The sequence below is a fragment of the Helicoverpa zea genome, chromosome 3, assembly GCF_022581195.2.
Source record: "Helicoverpa zea isolate HzStark_Cry1AcR chromosome 3, ilHelZeax1.1, whole genome shotgun sequence".
NCBI classification, from domain to species: Eukaryota; Metazoa; Arthropoda; class Insecta; order Lepidoptera; family Noctuidae; genus Helicoverpa; species Helicoverpa zea.
In genome coordinates, this window is record NC_061454.1 from 12,575,526 (window position 1) to 12,597,786 (window position 22,261).

At 37.9% G+C, this 22,261-nt stretch overlaps 1 protein-coding gene across 18 annotated transcripts in view; it reads left to right on the forward strand.

Annotated features, from left to right (window-relative positions):
• The window catches only part of LOC124646104 (patronin), a 55,652-nt gene that overhangs the window by 15,747 nt on the left and 17,644 nt on the right, over window positions 1–22,261 (forward strand). For 16 of the 18 annotated variants that reach the window (XM_047186161.1, XM_047186166.1, XM_047186158.1 and 13 more), the window contains exons 2-9: window positions 3,491–3,586; window positions 14,416–14,631; window positions 16,535–16,726; window positions 17,140–17,384; window positions 17,517–17,608; window positions 18,146–18,265; window positions 21,121–21,285; window positions 21,791–22,015. In XM_047186161.1, the coding sequence (XP_047042117.1) occupies window positions 3,491–3,586; window positions 14,416–14,631; window positions 16,535–16,726; window positions 17,140–17,384; window positions 17,517–17,608; window positions 18,146–18,265; window positions 21,121–21,285; window positions 21,791–22,015 (1,351 nt within the window). The remainder of the gene's footprint in view (window positions 1–3,490; window positions 3,587–14,415; window positions 14,632–16,534; window positions 16,727–17,139; window positions 17,385–17,516; window positions 17,609–18,145; window positions 18,266–21,120; window positions 21,286–21,790; window positions 22,016–22,261) is intronic. The other 2 variants (XM_047186167.1, XM_047186176.1) reach the window with 2 other exon arrangements.

Here is a 22,261-nt window from a genome sequence, read left to right on the forward strand (position 1 = left end):
TTACTTTAGTACAAGATTAACGAGCCGTCGACAGTGTCCAGGGGTATCAGGTACAAGTGTAGGCGGCTATAACTGTTTGCCTAAGTGCGGTTGGCCTGTTAAACCTCCTTTTTCAGAGCAAAACGTTTTTCAATACTCTTTCAGATCCAATAAAACCAGGTTTATATCTATGTCAAGTTCGTAATTGGTGTGCTTCAACTTTAATATCAAATATCTAAGACATGCCTAAAAAGGCAAGTCGTTTTGTCTCCCAAATATGTAGCTCCACTAATTAGTGAAACAATATAAATCTTTCTGAAGCATAACCATATTGAAATTGTCACAAAACCATTAGGAGGATTTTATTTGGATCACATTTATATTTCGTTCAGTTAGTTTTAAAGGCCTCCTATTCGGAGAAGAAATATGTGAACCCACGCAAAATAGTCACAATTGGATTCAATGAATTCCAATCTGTCATCAATATGTATTACACGATATTCAATCAACTGATATTGTTTGCTTTTATGAGATCCAGTCTGTTAATATTTCTTGCAAATCCAATCCAATTTATGTAAGAATACATTACTTGAATGAATGGCGATAAAATAATTTATGACATGTTTGAATTTTGAAAGGAACATTAGTTTCCATCAATCAAATATTTTATTACTTTGATTTCATTCACTGCACAGAAATCTAGGGCATTCGAAGTCGGAGATATCGTTCTACATCGCCAAAAATTTGAGCATTTTGTGGAAACACCAGTATCCTTCAGTGTTACATTTGTTTACTGTGACATTCTTGATCGAACCCGTCCAAGTAGCTTCCTATTTGGGAGTGTCTCCGTGCACTGGACTATTTTTAACCGTGGCCGCATGCGCCGGCACGCGCCCGACCTTTCAGCTTTATGATTTGTCGACGTTCTGATACTGTTATTGATAGCTAACATCGTCTTATTCCTTTTCTACTTGGTCTCTCTTCAATGTTTTAGACGCATTTTTGTTATGTTTCCGCTTTGGACGCAGCTTTATTTTTGTTTGTTATTCCGTCCTCATTCAGTTTGATGCAACTCTTTGATCGCGATAGTAAAATTCTACGTTGTTTACTGATATTCCCGCGATGGACTATAGATAACTTGCCTTTCAATTGCAAAATATGTATTACAGTTGCATGGCTGCAATCTCTGTTATGATACCATCTGAAATTTCGTTTCTCCATGCCGTGTAGCTTAACAGTACGTGTTATTAAAATTCTGCATCACAACGGATTTCTAAGCATCGTGATGCGTTTGCACGTTTTAACTATTAGTTTACAGTAAATTAATAACAGAGAGTGATTGTTCGCGTGCTTGCTTTCTTTCTTGCATGACGATTGTTGCAGAGATGCGATGGCGCTATCAACATTTATATGCACGGCCAAACAGCTTTAGTTGATTATTCGATTCTATCCACCTCACCTTGACATTGTACTCATTCGCATATGGATTATACTTTTCGCGGTCATATTTTATGACATCATTTTTATGCCATCTCATGATGTAAGTTTTATTATCAGGCATATGAAGTAATGACATTTAAGTAGGTACTCAAGGCGCGTTTGGCAAGTTATTCGTACGAATTATGCATGAACGGAATTTGGTCAACATAAAACTTTGCTAGTAGATATGCCTAGATAAATGCTAGCTGTAAATACTACAGCCAGCAGTTAACGTAATTGAGAAAAGCAATTACCTGTCAATCTAGACACACGGCAGTGTGTCCGCCAAGTTCGAGCAAAAAAAAGCGACACACCGGCCGTGGGTTATATTACACGAACCATTTCGGGCCAAATTCGACCCCCCTATAACTCAAAATCTATTTTATTTACGCATATCAAATTTCTAGTATCTGTTGAGACCCTCTCACTTATCTAAAATACAAAATTTCATTATCATACCTATTGTAGGTCTTGAGATATTGACGTCAGAAAATCGCTATTTTTACTATACACTCACTGACTGACTCACTCATCAAAAACCTAGACCACTTCCAATGGTCGTATTGACTTGAAATTTGGCATGGAGGTAGGTCTTTATGTCAAGGTAAAGGGAAAAATCTGAAAATGGCCAAGTGTGAGTCAGTTTCAAAATAATGAAGGTGTACATTTATACCCGGTGTAAATTTATACCCCTAAGGAACTAAAACGAACTAAATTTATCTATATTTATATAATATATCTTCGAATGGTCGTACCGATCTGAAATTCGATACAAAGGTTTGTATTTAGTCAAAGTAAAGTAAAAATGTAAAAACAGCCAAGTGTGAGTCACTTTCGAAAATAACGAATGTGTAACTTTGATCCACGAACATAATATATGATAACATGTCATGTTAGTCAGTTGGTAAATCTAGTCCATTTAGTTAATCTAGTTCATTTCTTTGTAAGAAGCATAGTGCTAATCAAAAATCTGAAAGATAGTATAAATGACTCATTTCCTTAACTAACTTAATCATAAGAAAAAAATAAAATAAACAACCTTACAAAAATAAATGAAATCCCACCCAAAACAAAAATGTGAAAGGCTGCCAAGTTCGATAATATGGGAATGCTTCGCCTATAAAAGAAGTGAGATCTGAATAAGTACCAAGTTCCATATACATACCTCAGTTAAAAATAGTTACTTTTTAATGATGTTACTTGGCAAGTTTTAATAGAAAATTAAATACTTGATTCATTGCGTTTAGTAGGTTTATAACAAGTTATGTGAAAACTTGCCAAGAACCATCATTATAAAGTAACTATTTTTAACTGAGGTATGTATATGGAACTTGGTACTTATTCAGATCTCACTTCTTTTATAGGCGAAGCATTCCCATATTATCGAACTTGGCAGCCTTTCACATTTTTGTTTTGGGTGGGATTATAATTTTCTGTTCGCAGCGGACAAAATTGCACCTACATACAGCGATTAATTTTGTGGTTACGCCAGAGTCAATTCAATTGAACTTCTCTACAATGAATCTGCTATCACATTAACAAGTAGTGAGTGATGATAGTGCAGTACTCAAATTAGGACAAGGACCACTTCGGTTCCACTTATTGATCAATGCGATCACAATAAGCGGACGTTGCCATAACGCGGCAGTGGTTGACGGTTGACAATAATTGTGGCAATCGACAGCCGACAACTGGCTCAATGGAACTGCTATTTGCAATTATTACCTCGTTAACCGATAGATGACGATCCAAGATATGAGAGTCGAGTTTGTCATCACTGCACTACTTTACGATTCTGTGTAGCGTTTGATATGATCAATATAAACTAGATTTAGGTCAAGCCACTCGTAGCCTTGGATTTCTGAAGAGGCTAATAAAGTTAAGGAGAGCCAAGTTTTAATGAACACGATTCACAAATTCGTATTGACGAAAAAATACGATTCAGCGTTAAAATGTTTTAGTGTCGAGTTCTTGTTATGAAATTGTTGGATGTTTGTGACTAAATTAGTAATCTTGTTTTGTATTGTTTCAGTCGAAGCAACGGGCGTCAATTAAATGGCTGCTAACGAAGGCGTTCAACAACAGGGTTCCGGATAACCTCCAGGAGCCCTTTTATAGAGATCATGAGGTGAGTTTCACTTTGAAGTAATATTTTTTGGTACTTTTAGCACATTTCATAAAAATAATGTATAAAATGCATAAAAAAGCTTTGTTAAAGCCTTATTATGTCCTTGACTTCATGTAATACTCTATTGTTTCTGAATTTGGAGACAATTACATTTTCCCCTTGATTTCTCACGCTCAGATGTTCGAAATGTCCACAAAACACACACCTGTCGGTCAAATTTTGGCTCAGCCGTAGCGTTGTGATGAGATTTCAAATTGTTATTAAGGACACCTATTTCAGTATCAACGTTTTTAACCAAACTCTTAGTCTCGTGCCATTTTTCTTGAATGTTACAAAAGTTTGAAAATTCTGTGTCTATAGGCCACCGCAAATTACCACCAAACACGTGCATTTAGCAAGAAACTTATTTTTAGTTCTAAAAAATGTTCCATTTACATTCAGCGAACAATGGTGGCCTGAATTTGGCAGTAATCATAGTTGGGTCAACAATTTACGATAGCGAAGCGTGTAGCAATGTAGCCATAAACTAACTTCTAACTTTACGTAACTACGAGTTACAAATGCATACATTAGGGTTGTACCTACGACACACCAAAAAGGAAATGTGAAAGGAGTCCATCAGTTTCCAATCGTCAATCACTTTTCGGTTAGTAGGTGTCACATAAAGTAATCTAGAACTATTATGATTCGCAAAATGAAATCATAAAAAGTCCAAATATAAACTTTGGTATGCCAGATTTGTTAAGGGTTTCACTGATAGGTACAACTCTTTTTCATTTGCAAATCTTCTTAGCCAGTGTTTTAGAAGCTTTAACACTTTACAGAGTTATAGGTACTTCCAAACTAACTACTGTTCTATACCATTAAATATTTGCTGAAATGCGGAACCTAGTTTTGGGTCAGCTATACGCTGGTTAGTTACTGCTCGTTTCCTTGACGTTATAGTTAAAGCAGAGCGTCGCCCTCTTACCCCCCAATGTTTTGTTTCGCGTAACCAGGCCATATTAACGTAGAGAATATTGCTATCAGAACCATAATTGCTGGTTTGTTTATGGGTTCCAATCAATGAACGCTATGAATGTAACAGGCATTAAAAAGCCAGTCCGTTTTACGTAAACGTGAAACGTTATCTTGAAATATATTTACTTCAACCACAACATTAGATTCTTTGATGCAGATAAAAGAACGTTGCCCCTAAACACGGTCAATGTTCAGACATTTCTCAAGTTGAATTTCCACTGCATTTGTACTCGTATCCGTTTGTAAACCACTATAGACCGTTTTAATAGATGCTTCCACTGTTGTAAACAGTTAATATTCCTTTTGCTTATACCTCGCCTCATCATTGACTAAAGATAATAAACACATACGAAGTCTGTATGTTTATACAATTTTATGGTTGGAATTATTTATACTGGTATCTACTAACGCCTTGTATTCGATTAGATCACGGATATTGTCCCAAATGGGAGTCGGGTTCATATTTCAAAACTGTTATTGCTGATGCAGTGTCACATTACATAATAACTACCACTGTACCGTCACAAAGTGTGAGATCATTCGTTTTAGAATATTCCGTTACAAGTTAACATCGAATTGCGTTTAACAAAAGTGCATTCTCGTTCGCACAGCAAATAGAAACTGTTACATAAAAGAGATTAGTTTCCCTGGTCAGACTGCTCTATCTGCTAATATAAAAGAAATTGCTTACAGAGCTGCGGTGGGTTTCCACAGACCGACTGTAGGATTGACCTTTTCATGTCGGTTTCTGCCTTTTTTCAGTCTGGGTCTACATGATTACATTCTTTTTTCATTTACAAATTCATGTCTTGTTGTTTGTTCCTTCTTAATGTTTTCTTTTAACTTTAAATACCAAACCAAAGTGAACAGAACTGCTTTCTGCTATTTATGACCTAAAAGCAGAACTAAAAGTTGGATTTCCATTTATAGATCAAGATAAGTTGTGCAAATTGAAGTTTTTAACTTTGGTCAAGACATGACCGGTTTTATCAATTGAGTGCACTGTAGAGGTAGTTTTGTAATCTCGTTATTTCCACACCACTGTTGATATTTTATTGTGGTAATTGAAATATAACATTCTACTGCAAAGTTTCATTTTGGAATGATGACAGTAAGGAAAGTAATTCCCCTACAAAATGACTTCTATTTTCAGCCATGGCTAATCGATCGAGAAATTCGATTTAACCTTTCATACGTAATCAATTTTATCAGCTGCTAGCTTTTGCCCTTGAAGTAAAAGTTCAGCATGAAACGTGGTATACTATTGATCGCAACCATCCCGCCACAGTTGCTTTGGCTTGGTAACTAGTGTCACGCGAGCTTTCAACAGTGAACAAAATGTGCTTATAGGAGTGTTCCTAGTAATTGCGTCCTTATGAGTCTGTTTGACCCTGCGTGGATTGTGTCACACTATGGCCGTCACTAGAAACAAGCGGAACCACAATAAACATGTAAGACCCTTCCTCACGATGCTCTAAGAAAAAAGTCTTGAACCTTCCAAACGATATTGTGAATTTTCAGTCTGTTACCTAACCTTTCTTCAAATCATGTTAACGATACTTTTCTAGTTTTCCGTAACCTTCGAAGTATTAAGGCCGTCTGAGCCCGACCGTAAATTAAGATGATATTATCTAGGATTAAACGTCTTCATAGCTACCATGGTTGCGTTATCTCTTTCAAATTTAATTTACTACAGCTGTATTACTAACTCGCTGATATTCTCTTTTTTTGCAAGAAAGTTTATTGAAGATACAAGCAATTAGTTTAGCTGTCCACGTGTTCTAAAACAAGAGAATCGTATAGCCGTAGAGATCATGATTTGTTTTGTTAGCCTTTCTCCGATGATTTCTAAGAAGCCTGTTCATTTATCATTGGTGGCACAGCGGATGTCCATTAACGATTGTTATTGCAAACCAGTCCAACGAGCATTATGTTTGGGCCAGATATATTTGTACTTAGGGCAGGAATACTGCAACGCTAAGTTTTGCATCTATTTTTAGAAATGAGATTCATTTCAAGAAAAATCAGGAGTATTTATAAGTTTTAAAGTTATAAAAGCTGTGTTCCGGTTCTAAGTAATTCTCTTTGAAAAGTTTGTAGAAAACAATCCGCACAGGATAGGAATAATAAATTCTGATGAACGTTTGATGTCAATAAAGTCATGCTTCGTTGGAGTAATGTGTAATAGCAATAATTTAATTCTATCGTCCGAATTAACTATTGTTTGCTAATATCTATGTTAGATAACTGTTCATTGAATGCGTGGGTGAATCGGCGATTGATGCGTATTGTACTTTGTCGGATGCTCCTTTTCAATTTTCGTAGACATGAAAAGGAGTTGGATGAACCCCAAACAAAGGTTACTCGGTTGATATTGCTTTGTTTTAGAGGTCGACAACCAGACATCGGCAAAAAGTGGTGACCAATTAATTCCTGGGGCCTGCGTTTAGTATCGGCTATCGAACAATAAAGATGACTATAACAATAAAATCTATTTCCTAAAGACATAAAGCGGCCAATGCAATAAAATCACTATCTAGTTTTACATGGGTTAAACAACCGCAGGGTTTATTTCCTTGTTTTTTACTCCAACAAACGGATTTGATTCCATAAATATAAACGTAATGTCCCTTTGAAATGTTATAAGTCGCGGTGTTCTGGCTCATCTAAATTGTATCAAACCGATTTCCACGTCGAAAATATTCTCTAATGAACGCACATTCGTCCCGACAGTACCAACATATTTTTACTTTTTTGGGAGTATTCTTCAGGCGAGGAAAATTTCCGATAGTCAGGGACATAAAGTCGAAAATGGAATGTGCATCTGTTCCAAAAGAGGCAAAAGGTAATATTGTCGCGTCGCTTTAAAAATAGTCTGCGTCGTTTCCGCCTTCGGGAAACTAGTGATCTTTTGTTCTTTTCGCCGGTGACTAGTGACTCAGCTGGCTTTATTACACACGGCTGATGTTTTCCGGATTTATTTTAGCATTTAGTAAAATTAATTTTTATATTTTAATATCTACGTTCTTGATATACGCACCAATGTTTGTGAATGCAAAATGTTATTTCAATAGTTATTGTTTTCGTGTCGACGACCTCATTGTTAGTGTGTGTTTGTTAAACGGTAGAGGTTTCGACTTCCAGGTTGCGAACTTGCCACGCTTCAGTGTTTCCATAGAGGTTTACTAAGTAGAACGGATAGGTTTTGTGTGGAAGCTTTATTATAAATAACCTAGTTCGAAAGAAACTTTCAATATGTATGCCGTATACTCTCAATAGTTTCTGTAACCTCAATAACAAAGTTATTAGTGATCTCCATAAATGTAGCTAATGTACCAAAGCTACCAATTCCGAAGACGTTTAATAGATTCTAGGTCGGAGAATTACGAAAAGATTTATGAGACACGTCTTAATTCTGATTATTTATTACATGTTATCTATCAACATTCATCTCCATCTTGGTTTTGTGTCAAAATACGACAAAAATAAATATTATGCAATCGTAAGATAACTAAGACTGTGCCAGTTGACCAATATGTCCGTATAAAATTCGCACGTTTTTATTGTAAAGCTGGTATGTTAGCTTTCGGTGAATGAATGAGTCAACGACATTACTGAGTTGAATCAGTTTGATTCAGCGTCACAAGTACCGAGCCCCAGGCTTATGGCAGCATGCTCAAAGTTTATGATTCATTCTCAGGTATAAATGTAATGATACCATTAAGCCGATGGCCAATACAATACCAAAATAAGTCGTTCAGATAATTTAAGCTTGTAAAGCTGAGGGATTAAATTAAATAATGACCAGTGCCATACTTGGCTTCTTTTATAGCCCTATTTTGAAATGTAACAACATTTAATCGTGGTCTGCGGGAAGTCATGTTGTAACTGACAGTAAAATAAGTTCAAATATCTTAACGTGAATAGCTAGGAAAGTTATTGGCTGGTACTAGTTATCACCACTAAAGGCTATTCAGACTCCGCCTACACAACACAGTCGTATATAGGAGTACATTGAAGAAAATGTGTGAATTACAGAATAAATAGTGGTATTTTGTCGCCGGCATCGCCTTTCTCCTTGACCCGCCTGCAGCCAGACGCTGCCGACTTGTCGCCGTCTCGATGCGTCTTTTTGTCGTGCCGTTCGCGTCGCTTAATTATGTGCACGTCAAGAATCTCATCAGAATTGTTAATAAGGGTTTCATGAGCACATGTTTCGTGCTAATTGAGATGCTGTGAATGGTGCTAGCTACTGCTAATCTACGAAAGTGGGCGCTAATAGCTGCCTATACTAGGCATTTTGCCTCCAGCTCTCATACGAGTAGGGCTTGTGAACGCGCCATAATTGCTTTTCTCTTCATTTTATAAGTTTCTTTTCTATCTTAGCTGTCATCAAGTTATATGGCATGCTTATATCGCAAATATATTTTGCCTGTGAAAGGCATAACCATGATAAGTGTCCGAGAGAGAGATTCAATTCCAATAAGGCCTACTCGAATGCTCGACGACGCTAAAATCGTGAGATCGTACCTCAACCTTTGGACTGTGTCTCGCGAATTGATTGTACTGCCTGATAAACCATCCCTGGAAATGAATTATAGTCAACATTATGTTTGATGCTGTTTTTACGCAATTTTCTGCGAAAAAATCTACGTATACTTACTTTAACGAAACAATTTTATGTCAGAGTAATATATCTTATGCTGTCTTACAGTTAAATAAGAGTTCTCTTTTACTATTCGTTCGAAACTACAGCGCGACATCTAACAAAGGCAAAAAGTCGGTGAAGTTTCTTTTGGTCGATGGCACGTTGCCCGGCGTTGTTCTCACGAGCGTGTGAATGATCCGATCCGAAGATAAGTTAATTAGTTGAGAGCACTTGATTCAAATAGCCTAGTGTAACCGATATACTGCAGTTCCACTAATTCAAGCATTTAAGACGTAGATGAACCGAAACCTACTAGTTGAGAATTGACGGTAGATTACTTTGGTGGAAAGTTTGATTACTGGTATTGATTTCTTACGCCCCATTACGAAGGTTACAGCTTTTCATAAGGTCAATTTAGAAATAAGTTACGGCATCAGTTTACTTTTCTGAAAAACTAAGCTGATTGATGTCTTAAGTTTTGTTTACTATATTTCTTCAGTAAAGCTATTTTAAGTAATGAATCTCTTATGTAATAAATCAGTTAACTCGCCTTACTAAATGTTGTTTCTTCGGAGAACGTCGCCCACACAGACCTTTAATAAATCTATTTCAATTTATTATTACGTAATAGCTATTCGACATAAATCGATACATGTAATGTACTCGATGTTTTCAGGGTTCTTTGTATCGAAGTAATATTCTTGAGGGTATCAAACGACCTGAGCCAAAAAGATATCGAATATTCATTGAAAGTTAGGTGCTAAGCTATGAGTCACGGCTTAGAAATTATCGTTGTCATATTGGTTCAGTCTTGTAATGTTTCTACTGAAGATTTTAACTTTAATAACAAACTTCTCAAATTATCTACCAAATGTGTGAACATTGTCGCCGTCTGGCAGCTGTCGGCTTCACTTTACGTCTCCGAGCGCAGCTATTAGTGTAATGCATTTACAATATCTTAAACGACCGACGCACATAGGGGTATTTTGCACTTTTAGCCGGGCGAAACTAGTAAAAACAAACTTTCACATAAAAGAAAAAAATTCTACTTGTTAGCCAGCCAGGTAACTACTGAACGAAATCTGAGCTTTTTTGGACTCCTACCCACACGCCAGCTATCCACAAATCTGTCAGAACTTGATCGTTGTCACATGCACTCACGTCAGTTACTGGCTACATTAAAAACGTGCCGTGTTTGATACCTCAGAGTTTTTTTATTGTGAGTTAGATAACCAAAACTACTATGGATTATCATAATACAGGTAAGAACAGTTTTATTTGTTATGATTTACTAATGTTTACGTGTATTTTTAAGATTCAAAATCAATTTTTGAAGTTCAACATTTTTAAACGTTTTTTTGTATGAATTCTACTATTCTCAGGGATTAAAGTTATCCTTCCGAGTGTTTCCGGGTAACGATTTCTGTTGTAACATATTACAAAATTTGTCAGGTGATAGATATTACACACATTGGGTGCTACTTTTTGCTACTTTGCTTGAAAATAATGGTTAATGGTTTTTAGCTAACACCAGCAGAAAAGTCTAAGTTTTGTCGAAAGTAGCAAAAAGTAGCACCCAATGTGTGTAATATCTATCACCTGACAGATTTTGTAATATGTTACAACAGAAATCGTTACCCGGAAACACTCGGAAGGATAACTTTAATCCCTGAGAATAGTAGAATTCATACAAAAAAACGTTTAAAAATGTTGAACTTCAAAAATTGATTTTGAATCTTAAAAATACACGTAAACATTAGTAAATCGTAACAAATAAAACTGTTCTTACCTGTATTATGATAATCCATAGTAGTTTTGGTTATCTGACTCACAATAAAAAAACTCTGAGGTATCAAACACGGCACGTTTTTAATGTAGCCAGTAACTGACGTGAGTGCATGTGACAACAACCAAGTTCTGACAGATTTGTGGGTAGCTGGCGTATGGGTAGGAGTCCAAAAAAGCTCAGATTTCGTTCAGTAGTTACCTGGCTGGCTAACAAGTAGAATTTTTTTCTTTTATGTGAAAGTTTGTTTTTACTAGTTTCGCCCGGCTAAAAATGCAAAATACCCCTATGTGCGACGCGACGACTTGCCAATAACATGAATTACATCCTTTGTCAAATATATTATATAAACTTCGTATATCTGTCTGACTATACATTGGCGAAAGTAATATCATTTAGCATTCGTTGTGTAGAATTGCTTTCTTCCACCGTGGCGATACGTGCAAAGGGTGAACGGACCTTGTAATGGAATTTTGTTGTCCGAATACTATTCTATATTTGCGAAATAGCTTCGTGTGACGCAAAGGGATTGTTAAGAAACTGTATTAGATAGTCCTTATGTGGAACTTTCCTTGTTAGTCAAGTTACAAAGCCTCCGTGGCTTGGGTACAGTTTCATGTCAGACGACTCAACTGAGCCACATAGTTATTTTGGAACGTCAGGTCCTGTTGCACCATAAATTCTAAATCCCATTGTAAAGATAAATCGCTTTTGAATTAAGGTGGGGTATTTACATTGCTGAATTCGTAAATTCTTGCCTTGGGTCAAGGATCTATTCTTATCTGAATTATTTATGGACTCCGAATTAGGTGGCAGGCGCGACTTTATTCTGCCGTAGCAGTCTAGTACAATATTTATTTCAAATGTCTGGAGTTCATTCTGGGTTGTATCATTATTCTTACTCAAATAATATTGTTATGTACCACCTGCTGCCGTTTGAGTAGCAATTGCCCATTTAGCAACTTTACTCAATATTGGTAACCAAACAATGCTGTCAAATATCTATCATAAAATCCAAGACCGTGGTGGTCATTAAGAAACCATTTACTGCATGAAATTGTATCGAATGCGTGTGAATCGATACGAGATTATCGAGAATCGAGATTAAAAGTGAGAGCTATCGAGGCCAGAGTGGGCCGACCATATTTCACACGTTTCGTTTGTCCGAGCTCCATGGTCAATGAGATGGTAATTTTATGTTGTAATATTTCGATTTTGCAATTAAACCGGTTTTTTTACCGTTTGCCTAATCTATTTGACTTAGTCGCGCTGTTGGATCTAGGATTGTTGACACTGTCGGAGCTTATTCTGTCCTGATGTAATTATCAGGTTTAGCAATCGATATTTAGATGATGAAAGTCACTGACCTGTGAAATTAATATTCTTGATATAAATGAGCAACACCATAACGGGTTTTCTTTTAAGTAAAATACGAGACGCTATCTGCATTAGGCGAATCTCGAGATCCCAATCATTGAAGATGAGGTTATATGGCAGCTGTGGCTAGGGTCATCAAAAGGCCTAAGTGTTAGGCGTTTTATTTACAAATGATGGCATAATAGCATCGTCTGTCTAGCCGCACCTGTCCTACCAAGGTTAATGTGTTCACCCCATTTCGTGACGTACTTAGCGCACCTTCAATTACGCACTAATTTATTTCAGACAGATTTTCGTAGTTGGTGATGATATGTATTCAAGTAGGAATAGAAAATTCTGTTAATACGAGTAGTTTAAAAATACATAGTTTTCTCTCTAACTGAGCTTTTTATCACTTGGCGCTGGGCAAAGGTTTATTATAAATCTTCTGCCTCATATACTCATATCCACTGTCATACCCTCGTAAAATATTGAGTTTATATCCAGTTTGCAAGCATTATGAATCGTTTTGCGAGTCACAAAATTAATCAACACTTTAAAATTTAAATTCCGTTTTACTTAAATTATAGAACTCTAAACAGTTTTAACACGTGCTGGGCCGGCTTTTTGTTTACGACTAAAGTAGCAACAAATCATCTTTATTAGATGTGATATTATTCGTCCTTGACATTCTTCTTTTTATCTCACAAACAAAAACAACAATATTGTTTTGGATCTTGAAATAATATTGACGTATTTTTCTTCGTCAATCATTTTTCTGAATCGATCACCGTCATCTTCTAATAGTCTTAAATACTCTATCACATTATCGGAAGCTTCTATCGCATAGAGAAAATTCTTAAAAGCTTCTAAGTAGTTCGCTCAGAAAAGAAATAGGACGTGACCTAACATTGATCTAGATTCAGGGCTCATCAGCGCTCTCAACATTGTGTGGATTGCGAAGGTTTTAATTTGAATTCAACCTCTGTCATAAGCGAGACATTTGGAGGACCCTCCGATATTACTTGAATTCCTTCGCAGGCATAATGTCCCAAACCTAAATTGCTGGTTCGTTGGAAATAAGCTGCTTTTACATTTTGATTAATATTTGTAGTATGTACATATGGAATCCTAAAGTCATCATTATCTTCGGATATTTTACTCTTTTCTAAAAATACTTTGCGAGAAGAATCTTGCAATTAGTGCATACTTCCAGAAGCATTTATCTTCAGCTGCAGTGAAAGTTAGTTTTAAAGTTACGGAGCTATCTCTGTGCCGAGCCCTAGTTCTCGCTTAGAACTGAACTTTGGAACGACAATATTTCTAGACTTCCAACTTAGTTTAGACTGCCTATCGTAAAGCCCATCAAGTTGTGTTTCATTAACTTATCAGTCATGCATTTCTTTAGCTGTTTCGGTCAATATTGGAAACTAAAAACAACAGTGCGTGTCCAAACCTGGTCACATATACCTAGCGAACATTTTATTATTGCAGTGCTGTATAAAAATATTATATTTATGAATAAAAGTTCGTGTGGAAACCAACATGACCCAAATTCCATGACGTGAGTGACGTCCACCAAACCGCATTGGGCTCGAGTGGTGGATTGCATCCCACCCCCTCACACAGGCTCTAATGAAGTTTTTAAAACTAATTATATTTATATTTCATCTTGATTAATTATGAAGTTCTCCCAGTATTTAATTTTTTTCATAGAGAAATTACGTCTAATGTTTCATGTTCTGAATCTTTATGGTCATAAATTACATATGTAAGCGTCAGTTTTATCTTAAAATCTTCATCAAACTTTACTGTAAATCTCGGCGATTTGCGCAAGATGCGTGCTAGCTTCACCGTTAAGCTTTTTTATCCTACGCCTTCAGTCTAGCAATTCATCATGTTTACTACTTACATCTTCTTGTATTACTCCTTTAGCTTCCAGGCCCCTTACAAATAAGACTATATTTTTCTTACCTTTTACTTTGTTGGTGTTTAACCAGTTGTTTTTCTCAATTCCAGGACCAAGAACACCTAAAGCCGCCTATAGTGGGAGGTTTGGCAAATGCTGAGCTTTACTGCTTAGCGCTTGCCAACATGTACTCCGACCCCAACTACCACAGTCTGAACCACTGGAACATACTCCAGACCTTCGCGAGGAAGGGCGTGCACGTTCCCGACCCGCCTGACTGCGCGCTCACTGAAACAGTGCTCATACAAACCAATCCTCTCAAAATGGTAAGTGGTTTACTACCTGGAATATTCTAAAGAAGTTTCTTTTAGATAGACACGGTTCTTGGTAGGAACTTGTGGAAGGTAGAGTCCAAAAATGAGGTCGGGCGTTACGATGTTTGGAATAAAACTCGATACTTGATACAAGTTAATCCGAGTTAATCCGTAAGGTAATTAAATGGATAACATATCTGGAAACCAAAAGTAATTCGTTCCATTTCATTCTACTACATACTATAAAGGTTCTACTGAATCTTATGACATCAAACTAACATTAGCGATCTCAGAATAAAGAATCCATTCTTCCACTCTCAGACGTCTTATAAATGCATCAGATGCTCGCAAGTTTACCATAACGATCCTGCATTACCTCCCGAGTATAATTCCATAACAACTTCTTATTTCATTCATACAGGATTATGATTTCATATACACACCTACAGACTGTTATCCAAGATAACGTAAACAAGCTTAAATCGAAAGGAAAACAGAGAATATATCAGTTGTAATAATTGGAATTCCACTCACGTACTTGTAACAGTCTGGGCTAGTCCAGTCAAGTAAACAGATTACTAAGTGTAGTCTATAACGGACCGGCTACTTGGTACCTGGTACTTGTGTCATTACTTATGTATTATTGCGGACTTTGCATCGGCACAGTGCATAGCTGAGCTGTCTGCTCCGGGCATCGCCAATGAGCTCCCATTATTCCGCGTGCAAGAACGTAATGCCTGTCTTGTAAGCTGCATAGATTATTAAGTTGTTTTCATTGGTTAACACTTCTTTAGAAATGTATAGAAACTTCGAGCAATTTGTTAGGAATGCAAACAATTGCTGTTATTGTTAAAATAGGTGACTCTTTCTCAAATAGAAAATTTTCACTTTAGCGCATAGCTGAAAAGATGGACTATAAACTTCAACTTTTATCTTATCAATGCAAATAATACGGAAATATTTACAGATATCAAGCGCAATTTCTGCGCTATTACTAAAAAGTAGGTATGCGATGTTTATTTAGCTAACTTTGGAACTGATAATGCAGTTAAATCCAACTTGATATGCTGAACAAACAGCAAAATATGTGTTATTGTGGATAAAATATAATTTGGTTTTCTCGGTGTGAAGGAGACAACACCAAGCAATTGATGCTATCAGGCCTTGTCACATGGTGTTTAATATGGATCACAAAAATAAACATTGTGGCTGAGAATGCTAATCCGACAGATATCGTCGAGAATGATAAACACTAGATATCTAGAATTAAACGCATTACGTCATCGGTTGTCATACCATTTGTTCTGGGGACATTTTCTCGTATTTGTTCGAGTGGAGCGAAAACACAAATGACACAATAATCCATTATTTTCTAGTCCGTGAATACAGGTGGGAATGTTGGTCAAGCGATATAAACAAATGAAATGCAAACATTATGCAAAGACCATGAGGATGCCGTATTTATTGTGCGAAGTAGTTCTGTTGTTATTATTATCCATTAATTGAAATTTTAATTAAATATATGCTGCGTTTATGCTAATAAACTGCAGTGTCACAAGGCTGTGATTATGTTGTTCATTATGTCATTGAAGTTCCTACTACTTGCCTACCTGATTCATAGAGCTTGACATTGTTCTAAGCAAAATAAAGGCTTGCAATTGCATAAAAATGTATATCCCTGTAAACATGGCCATTGTTATGAATAACTCGAATACTGTGATACTGATAGGAATTTTTTTATTGGTATTTATGCCTCCACATTCACTACCCAACAAAATCGGATCCTCACTTAACCATCTTTCTCAAAAGTGAAGATTTCTTCTCATTTAAGGTTTCTTGCCAAACTTTCGAGCTCAAAAACCTTCGGAAACCTAAACATGTCATACAGTTTAACTTTTTTTTGTCACGATTTCAGAGCGGTCACATGGCTGTGATAGAAGCACTGATGGTGCTATACGCGCGCGAGGTGGTGACGCCGGACCGAGTGGCGGCGGCGGCGCAGCGCTTCGGCGCGGCCGCTCCGCCCCTCGGCAACACGGGCACGACGCATGAAGACGGCCTGCTGTGCTGGATCAACGCTGCTTGCGCCGCGCTTAATAAGGCCGAGGTAGGAGGAGTATCATTATGTTGTACTTAGTTACTAGCAAAAGGTAATAGGGATCTCTTGATCACGAAAGAAATTCATCAGTATGTATTTGCTAAAATACAAGTATACAACTTATGAGTATGATGCCTTAATTGGCTAGAGACGATGTGAATCTGATTTGCAGAAATAGTAGATTGAGGAAGGAGAATAATAAAAAGACCTTCCCTTTTCCATAGTTCCTCATTTTTCTTATGCTTGCAATTTAGGGATTTGCAATCACGAAATCCAGGACAATTGTAAACGGTTTTTAAATATGACACACAAACATGAGTTTCCCACATCTTTAAGAAAGTTGATAATGTACCTACAGAAAAAAAATATGGAATCAATATTTTCTTCGACCTTTGACTGACCAGAAACTTTGCACATTTCAGGAGGACACATCATCGCACGTACCGATGTTGAAGAGTCTCCAAGAAATCTGCGACGGCACTGCGCTCGCGGCGTTGATCTCATTCTACTGTCCCGACGCGCTGCCCCGCACCGCCGTGCGGGTGGGCCGCATGGCCTCCATACAAGACTGCCTGCACAACCTCATGCTGGTCCACGACTTCTGTCGGACGGCGCTGCCTCACAACGTCTTCCATATGATGCCTGAAGACGTCACTTATATGAGAGGGTATGTTCCGGCTTTAGTTTTGACGTTTGGCAAGGAGTTTGGTTGTCAATGTGGGTCTTTTTTAAGCCGGGGATGTGATTCGGGCAGGGTTGATTTATGTAAAGTTTTTGATGAACTATGTTGTGTTTTCAGGTCAATGCGTCAAAATTTAGTAGCAATGCTCGCCGATCTCTTCAATATGCTAGAAGTTCATCCTGTTAAATCTGTTAAATACCCCGGAAGCGGTGAGTTACAAGAAATAACCCAACCCCGATAATCGTATAATTCCCCCGTATTGCATGCTATATAGTAATGGGAGTATGTGGTCATAATATCAAAGATTCTTGCCTACTAATTTTAGAAATAAATAAAATAAATATGTATCCACGGAAATGGTTGAATAATGCTTTAATTTTATTTACTGGCAATACTAAATTTTAGGCACATTCGGGGTTATATTACAGTGACCAAATTACCAATACATTTATTTGACTATTTTTATATTTATTACTATCTAAAATTGCGTGTAAAATACACTTTATTTAATAAATGTTGCAATGAGTGTGTGAGGTAAGTTTGAATTATAATACAATAAAACGAATGGATCGCTTCGCTGAATGAGATACAAGAAGTCCTAATGTTTGTCACCCTGTCTCGCTTTGCAACCTGTACGCTTGGAGCATTTGAATTGTGTCGAGCGCACAGATTTGTATTTGGAACGCGAAGTAGGGTCGGGTAGGGCGGCGCGGTGACAGGGCCGATGTGACGCTGTGTGTCCGCAGCGGGCGGGGGCGGCAACGCGCACGGCGTGCGGCACCGGCGCTGCCTGCCGCCGCCCGCGCCCGCGCCCATCCCGCAGCTGCGCGCCGGCCACGACGACGCCACGCTGCCGCCCTTCGCAGGTACCACCAACACCGCTTCTTAGCCACAGGGGAAGGCGGGAAACAAGCAGGATTCCTTTTTTGAATGTCACGAGCTCACACCTAGGGAATGCAATCCCGACTCGAGATTGCAAATTCGGGATCCCGCGGGATTAGAAATATCAATCCCGCGGGATCCCGGAATTTTCGGGATCACGTCTAATTAAAAAAAAAAAAATTCAGATGACTGAAAAAGCCAATAACTGCTTGTTTGTGATAGTGAGGTTAATTAAAATAACATATTACTCGAAAGAAAATAAAAACCTTTATTCTTTAATCTTACCAACTAAATAATAATCAGGTTGTAAGGAAATTAACGTAGGTAAATTAGGTAATCAAAACAATAAGCTTATTTCAAAGGAATTAGGAAAAAGAGTGATTTTGAAAATGACTCCTTAAAAAACAAAGGGTATTAACCTTTTGAACGCCAATGTCGGCTATAGCCGACATGAGCAAGCGTGCCCTGTGCGCCAACGACGGCTATACTCGACAAAAAACAGGTCGCAGAAAAATACAAAATAAACCTATTAAATCATTACTTTTATGTATTTTTTAGTAGATATTTAATTAAGATTTTCGGGCTTGGCTTACAGGGCATAGGAATACCGATATGGCGTGGCGGTGAAAAGGTTAATAGTTCCATCTGCTAAACGGCATCTAATGTCCGTTGCAATGTACCCCGCTGCTGAGAATGCCCTCTCCGACTCAACGCTGGTTGACAACAGCGTGGCGAAGCAATTATATGCAAACTGCAAAAATCGCCCCCTTGTTCCTCCACACTCAAGCAAATCCATTTCTTTTTTAATGGTAGATTCTAATTTGTCTAAGCTCGTGGACGTATATACAGGTGCAAAAGGACTTGGTTGTGTGTGTGTTGCGTCGCTGACCACTACCGCCCAATCCCGTCAATCTCGAACGGGATCTCGTCATATGATGCGTCGGGATTGATCCCGAAAAATTACACGAGATCTCGCGAGATCGGGATCCCGCGGGATCGGGACTGCATTCCCTACTCACACCTCTTGTCTATTATAGAGCATTGTTCCTTGAACTTCTGAAGGTGCTATGGGCTGTATTCTGTTCCATTTTTGAAATAAAGCAGTTCCTCTTCTAACTTTTGAATAAACAGTTCGGGCTTTTGCCATCTTTTTTTTCGGAGGATGAGTCCCATAAAGGAGAATAAGAGAGAAAAATGAAACGATTAAGTTTAACTACAGCTAACTTATGTTTATTTCTCAAGTCAAGTCTTTAAACATGTTAGTGTATATTTATGTAAATACCTGCATTTGTTTCTATTAGTGAACTTAAACAATACTCTTCTCACTATTGTCTATCTAGATCTTAGTGTGCACTCGCCTTCCCCATGAAAAAAAAAACATAGCGTCAAATGTGTTTCGTTTGTTTTTTTTTCTTTTGTTTGCGTGTGTGTGAGTGTCATACAAATGTCGTGATGTGAATATTACATTGGAATGTGTGTTTGTTATAGGGTGTACCTCTAAATGTAAGTTATATATATTTCACACGATATTGAGCTTTATATTAACTGGAATATAACACTTTATGGTTTGGGCTTCGGATTTAGCGCTTTGCATGGGAATCTAATGCTTTCTGAGGCACTTTGGAGTCAATGACGTTATGTCCTCACGGCTCCCAGCTATGACGTAGTGATGCCAGCACTGTAGATTTAAGCTATCGAGTTTTACTGTATTTATCGATAATAGAATCCTACTTTACCTAACATTGGATAAGTAGTATTTGCACCCGGTAATAGCACTTCATAGTCGTTTCAATTTTGTATTTTTCTAAATATTATCCTTTTCTATAATTATTTTGGTAAAACTTGATCAGTTTAATGCTGTCGACTGATTAACCTAGTAAACTGTGTTTGCAATGTCGTAGGTGAAATGATTTTCTTTTGCAAATTGAGTAAGTTGTTGTTTTATTTATGATTTCTAGTGCTGTGTTTCTTTCTAGAAGTGTTTTTCTTTTTTCGAATGCTGTACTTATGTGTTTTGTTTTTAACCAACTTTATTAAAAAGGGGCCTTTAAAAGGTACAGTGATGCTATTTGAATGTACCTTTTTACAACGTGTCGTTTTGAGCCTACAAAAGAATTTGTTGATGTTGGTGGGCTAAAAAATTATGTTCCATATAGTGATGTGCAGATTGAAAATCGCATAGCAACTTTTATCGATAATATCATTTCCGAATCAGTTTTATTTCAATAAAATGTTATCTACTCAATAAAACTTTTTGATATCATTGGCAGTAATGTTCGCTATATTGTATCGATACAGTTTCCATGAGTCGGACACTTATCTATAGTGCGCTCGGAAGTAGTTGGCCGCGCCTTAGGTGAGGGGAGGGTTGACATCTGCTCGCAACGCAAATGAGATTAGACAGTGTTGACCAATCTCGAGATATCGCGTACAATTAATGAAAATAATAAATGAAGAAAAATTTACCTCTTACAAGTTTTTACTATACCTATCTAATTATAGTGTAATTAATAGTAAAATAAACTAAAAACAAATCGTATGCACTTTAAATATTATTTCCTTCGATTGTCTTTTTATCGGCGGACTCATCTCGCTATTGTAATCTTATGTGCGTTTTGTGTCAACTAACCGGAACTGTCAACGTGTGTTGCCGTCACGAAGTACGGCGCCTAACTGAGTAATGACAGCAAGTTCCCTGGCCTCTCCGCCCCACCGCTAACATACCTAAGGCGTTGCCAACTAGTTCCGCGCGGACTATAGACAAAATTTCCCCCACCAGCATCAACAAATTACCCCTCTACCAAAACAGCAAACTTACACAACATTTCACCCCCCCTAGTACCGCGTTCCCCGTCGTCGCTGAGTGGGCGCGGTCGGGCGGTGCGGTCGGCCAGCTCCACGCCCGAGCGCCGCTCCGCCAGCCCCGCGCGGGACGACTTCGTGGTGCATCGACAGAAGCACGTCGCCACACTAGCCGCCATGGTGCACAGGGATGAGGATAATGGTAAACGATACAGTATTGGCAACATTGCAACTTTTTCTAGCGATGCAGGCATCGATACGGATGCGAAGCTGTGGCTAGGTTTGTGCCCTCGCCCACGGAATCAGATTCAGCCGCGATGGACTTCATGTCACAACATTCAGAAAACTCCCTCCCCCCACTATTCTCTCTCCGCTGTCGTTTGACTCGGTCGCGCGTTTATATCGATACAATCGCGATGCAGTAGCGTTGCAAATGCGACTAACACGCGTTAAAGAAGATGCTACAAAAAGAAATCGTGACCGAGGGGCCTAAGAAGAAGGGATGGGGGGAGGGAAGAAATGTACCGAAAATATATTTTGTTGAAGAAGATTTGATGTTACGTTAATAATAAATTTTAAATTAAATTTGATGGTTTTAAATACACTTTCCTACTTTGTGTTCAACAAATATTTAATCTAAATCGAAATAATGAAGCTGTCTTGGTGCTTAGAGCATAGCCTTATTGTAAATGTGTAATCTCTTCCAGCGATAGAAATAAACATGACAGCGGCGGGTCGTCCGTCGAACTGGGCGGAGTCGCGCGACGCGTCGTTCGCGGGGCGTCGGTCGCGTCGCTCGTCCATCACGGACGACTCGCAGCTCACGGTGGAGAACTTCGGCGGCAGCCAGGACCGGCTGCACTTCGCTGGACGAAACCCTGAGAAGGAGTTGGCCACCGTCGCTAATGTTAGGAAGATTTCCGCGCCTAGTGGTGAGTTTGTGCAAAGATTGAGGTAGTTTCCAGAACAAATCACAACTTCTGGCAATCACATCTTGAAACGAAATAAATAAAACGGATAAAATATTTTCGATCTTATTGCTACTGTTAGTCAGTAAGTTAGTAGTAGTTACATGTTGGTCCCAAAGATTACATGAAAAAATACAATTTATGAATAGTTACATTAGTATGCGTCAGTCATAAACTTAATTATGTTACATTTTACAAAACATGGCAAAA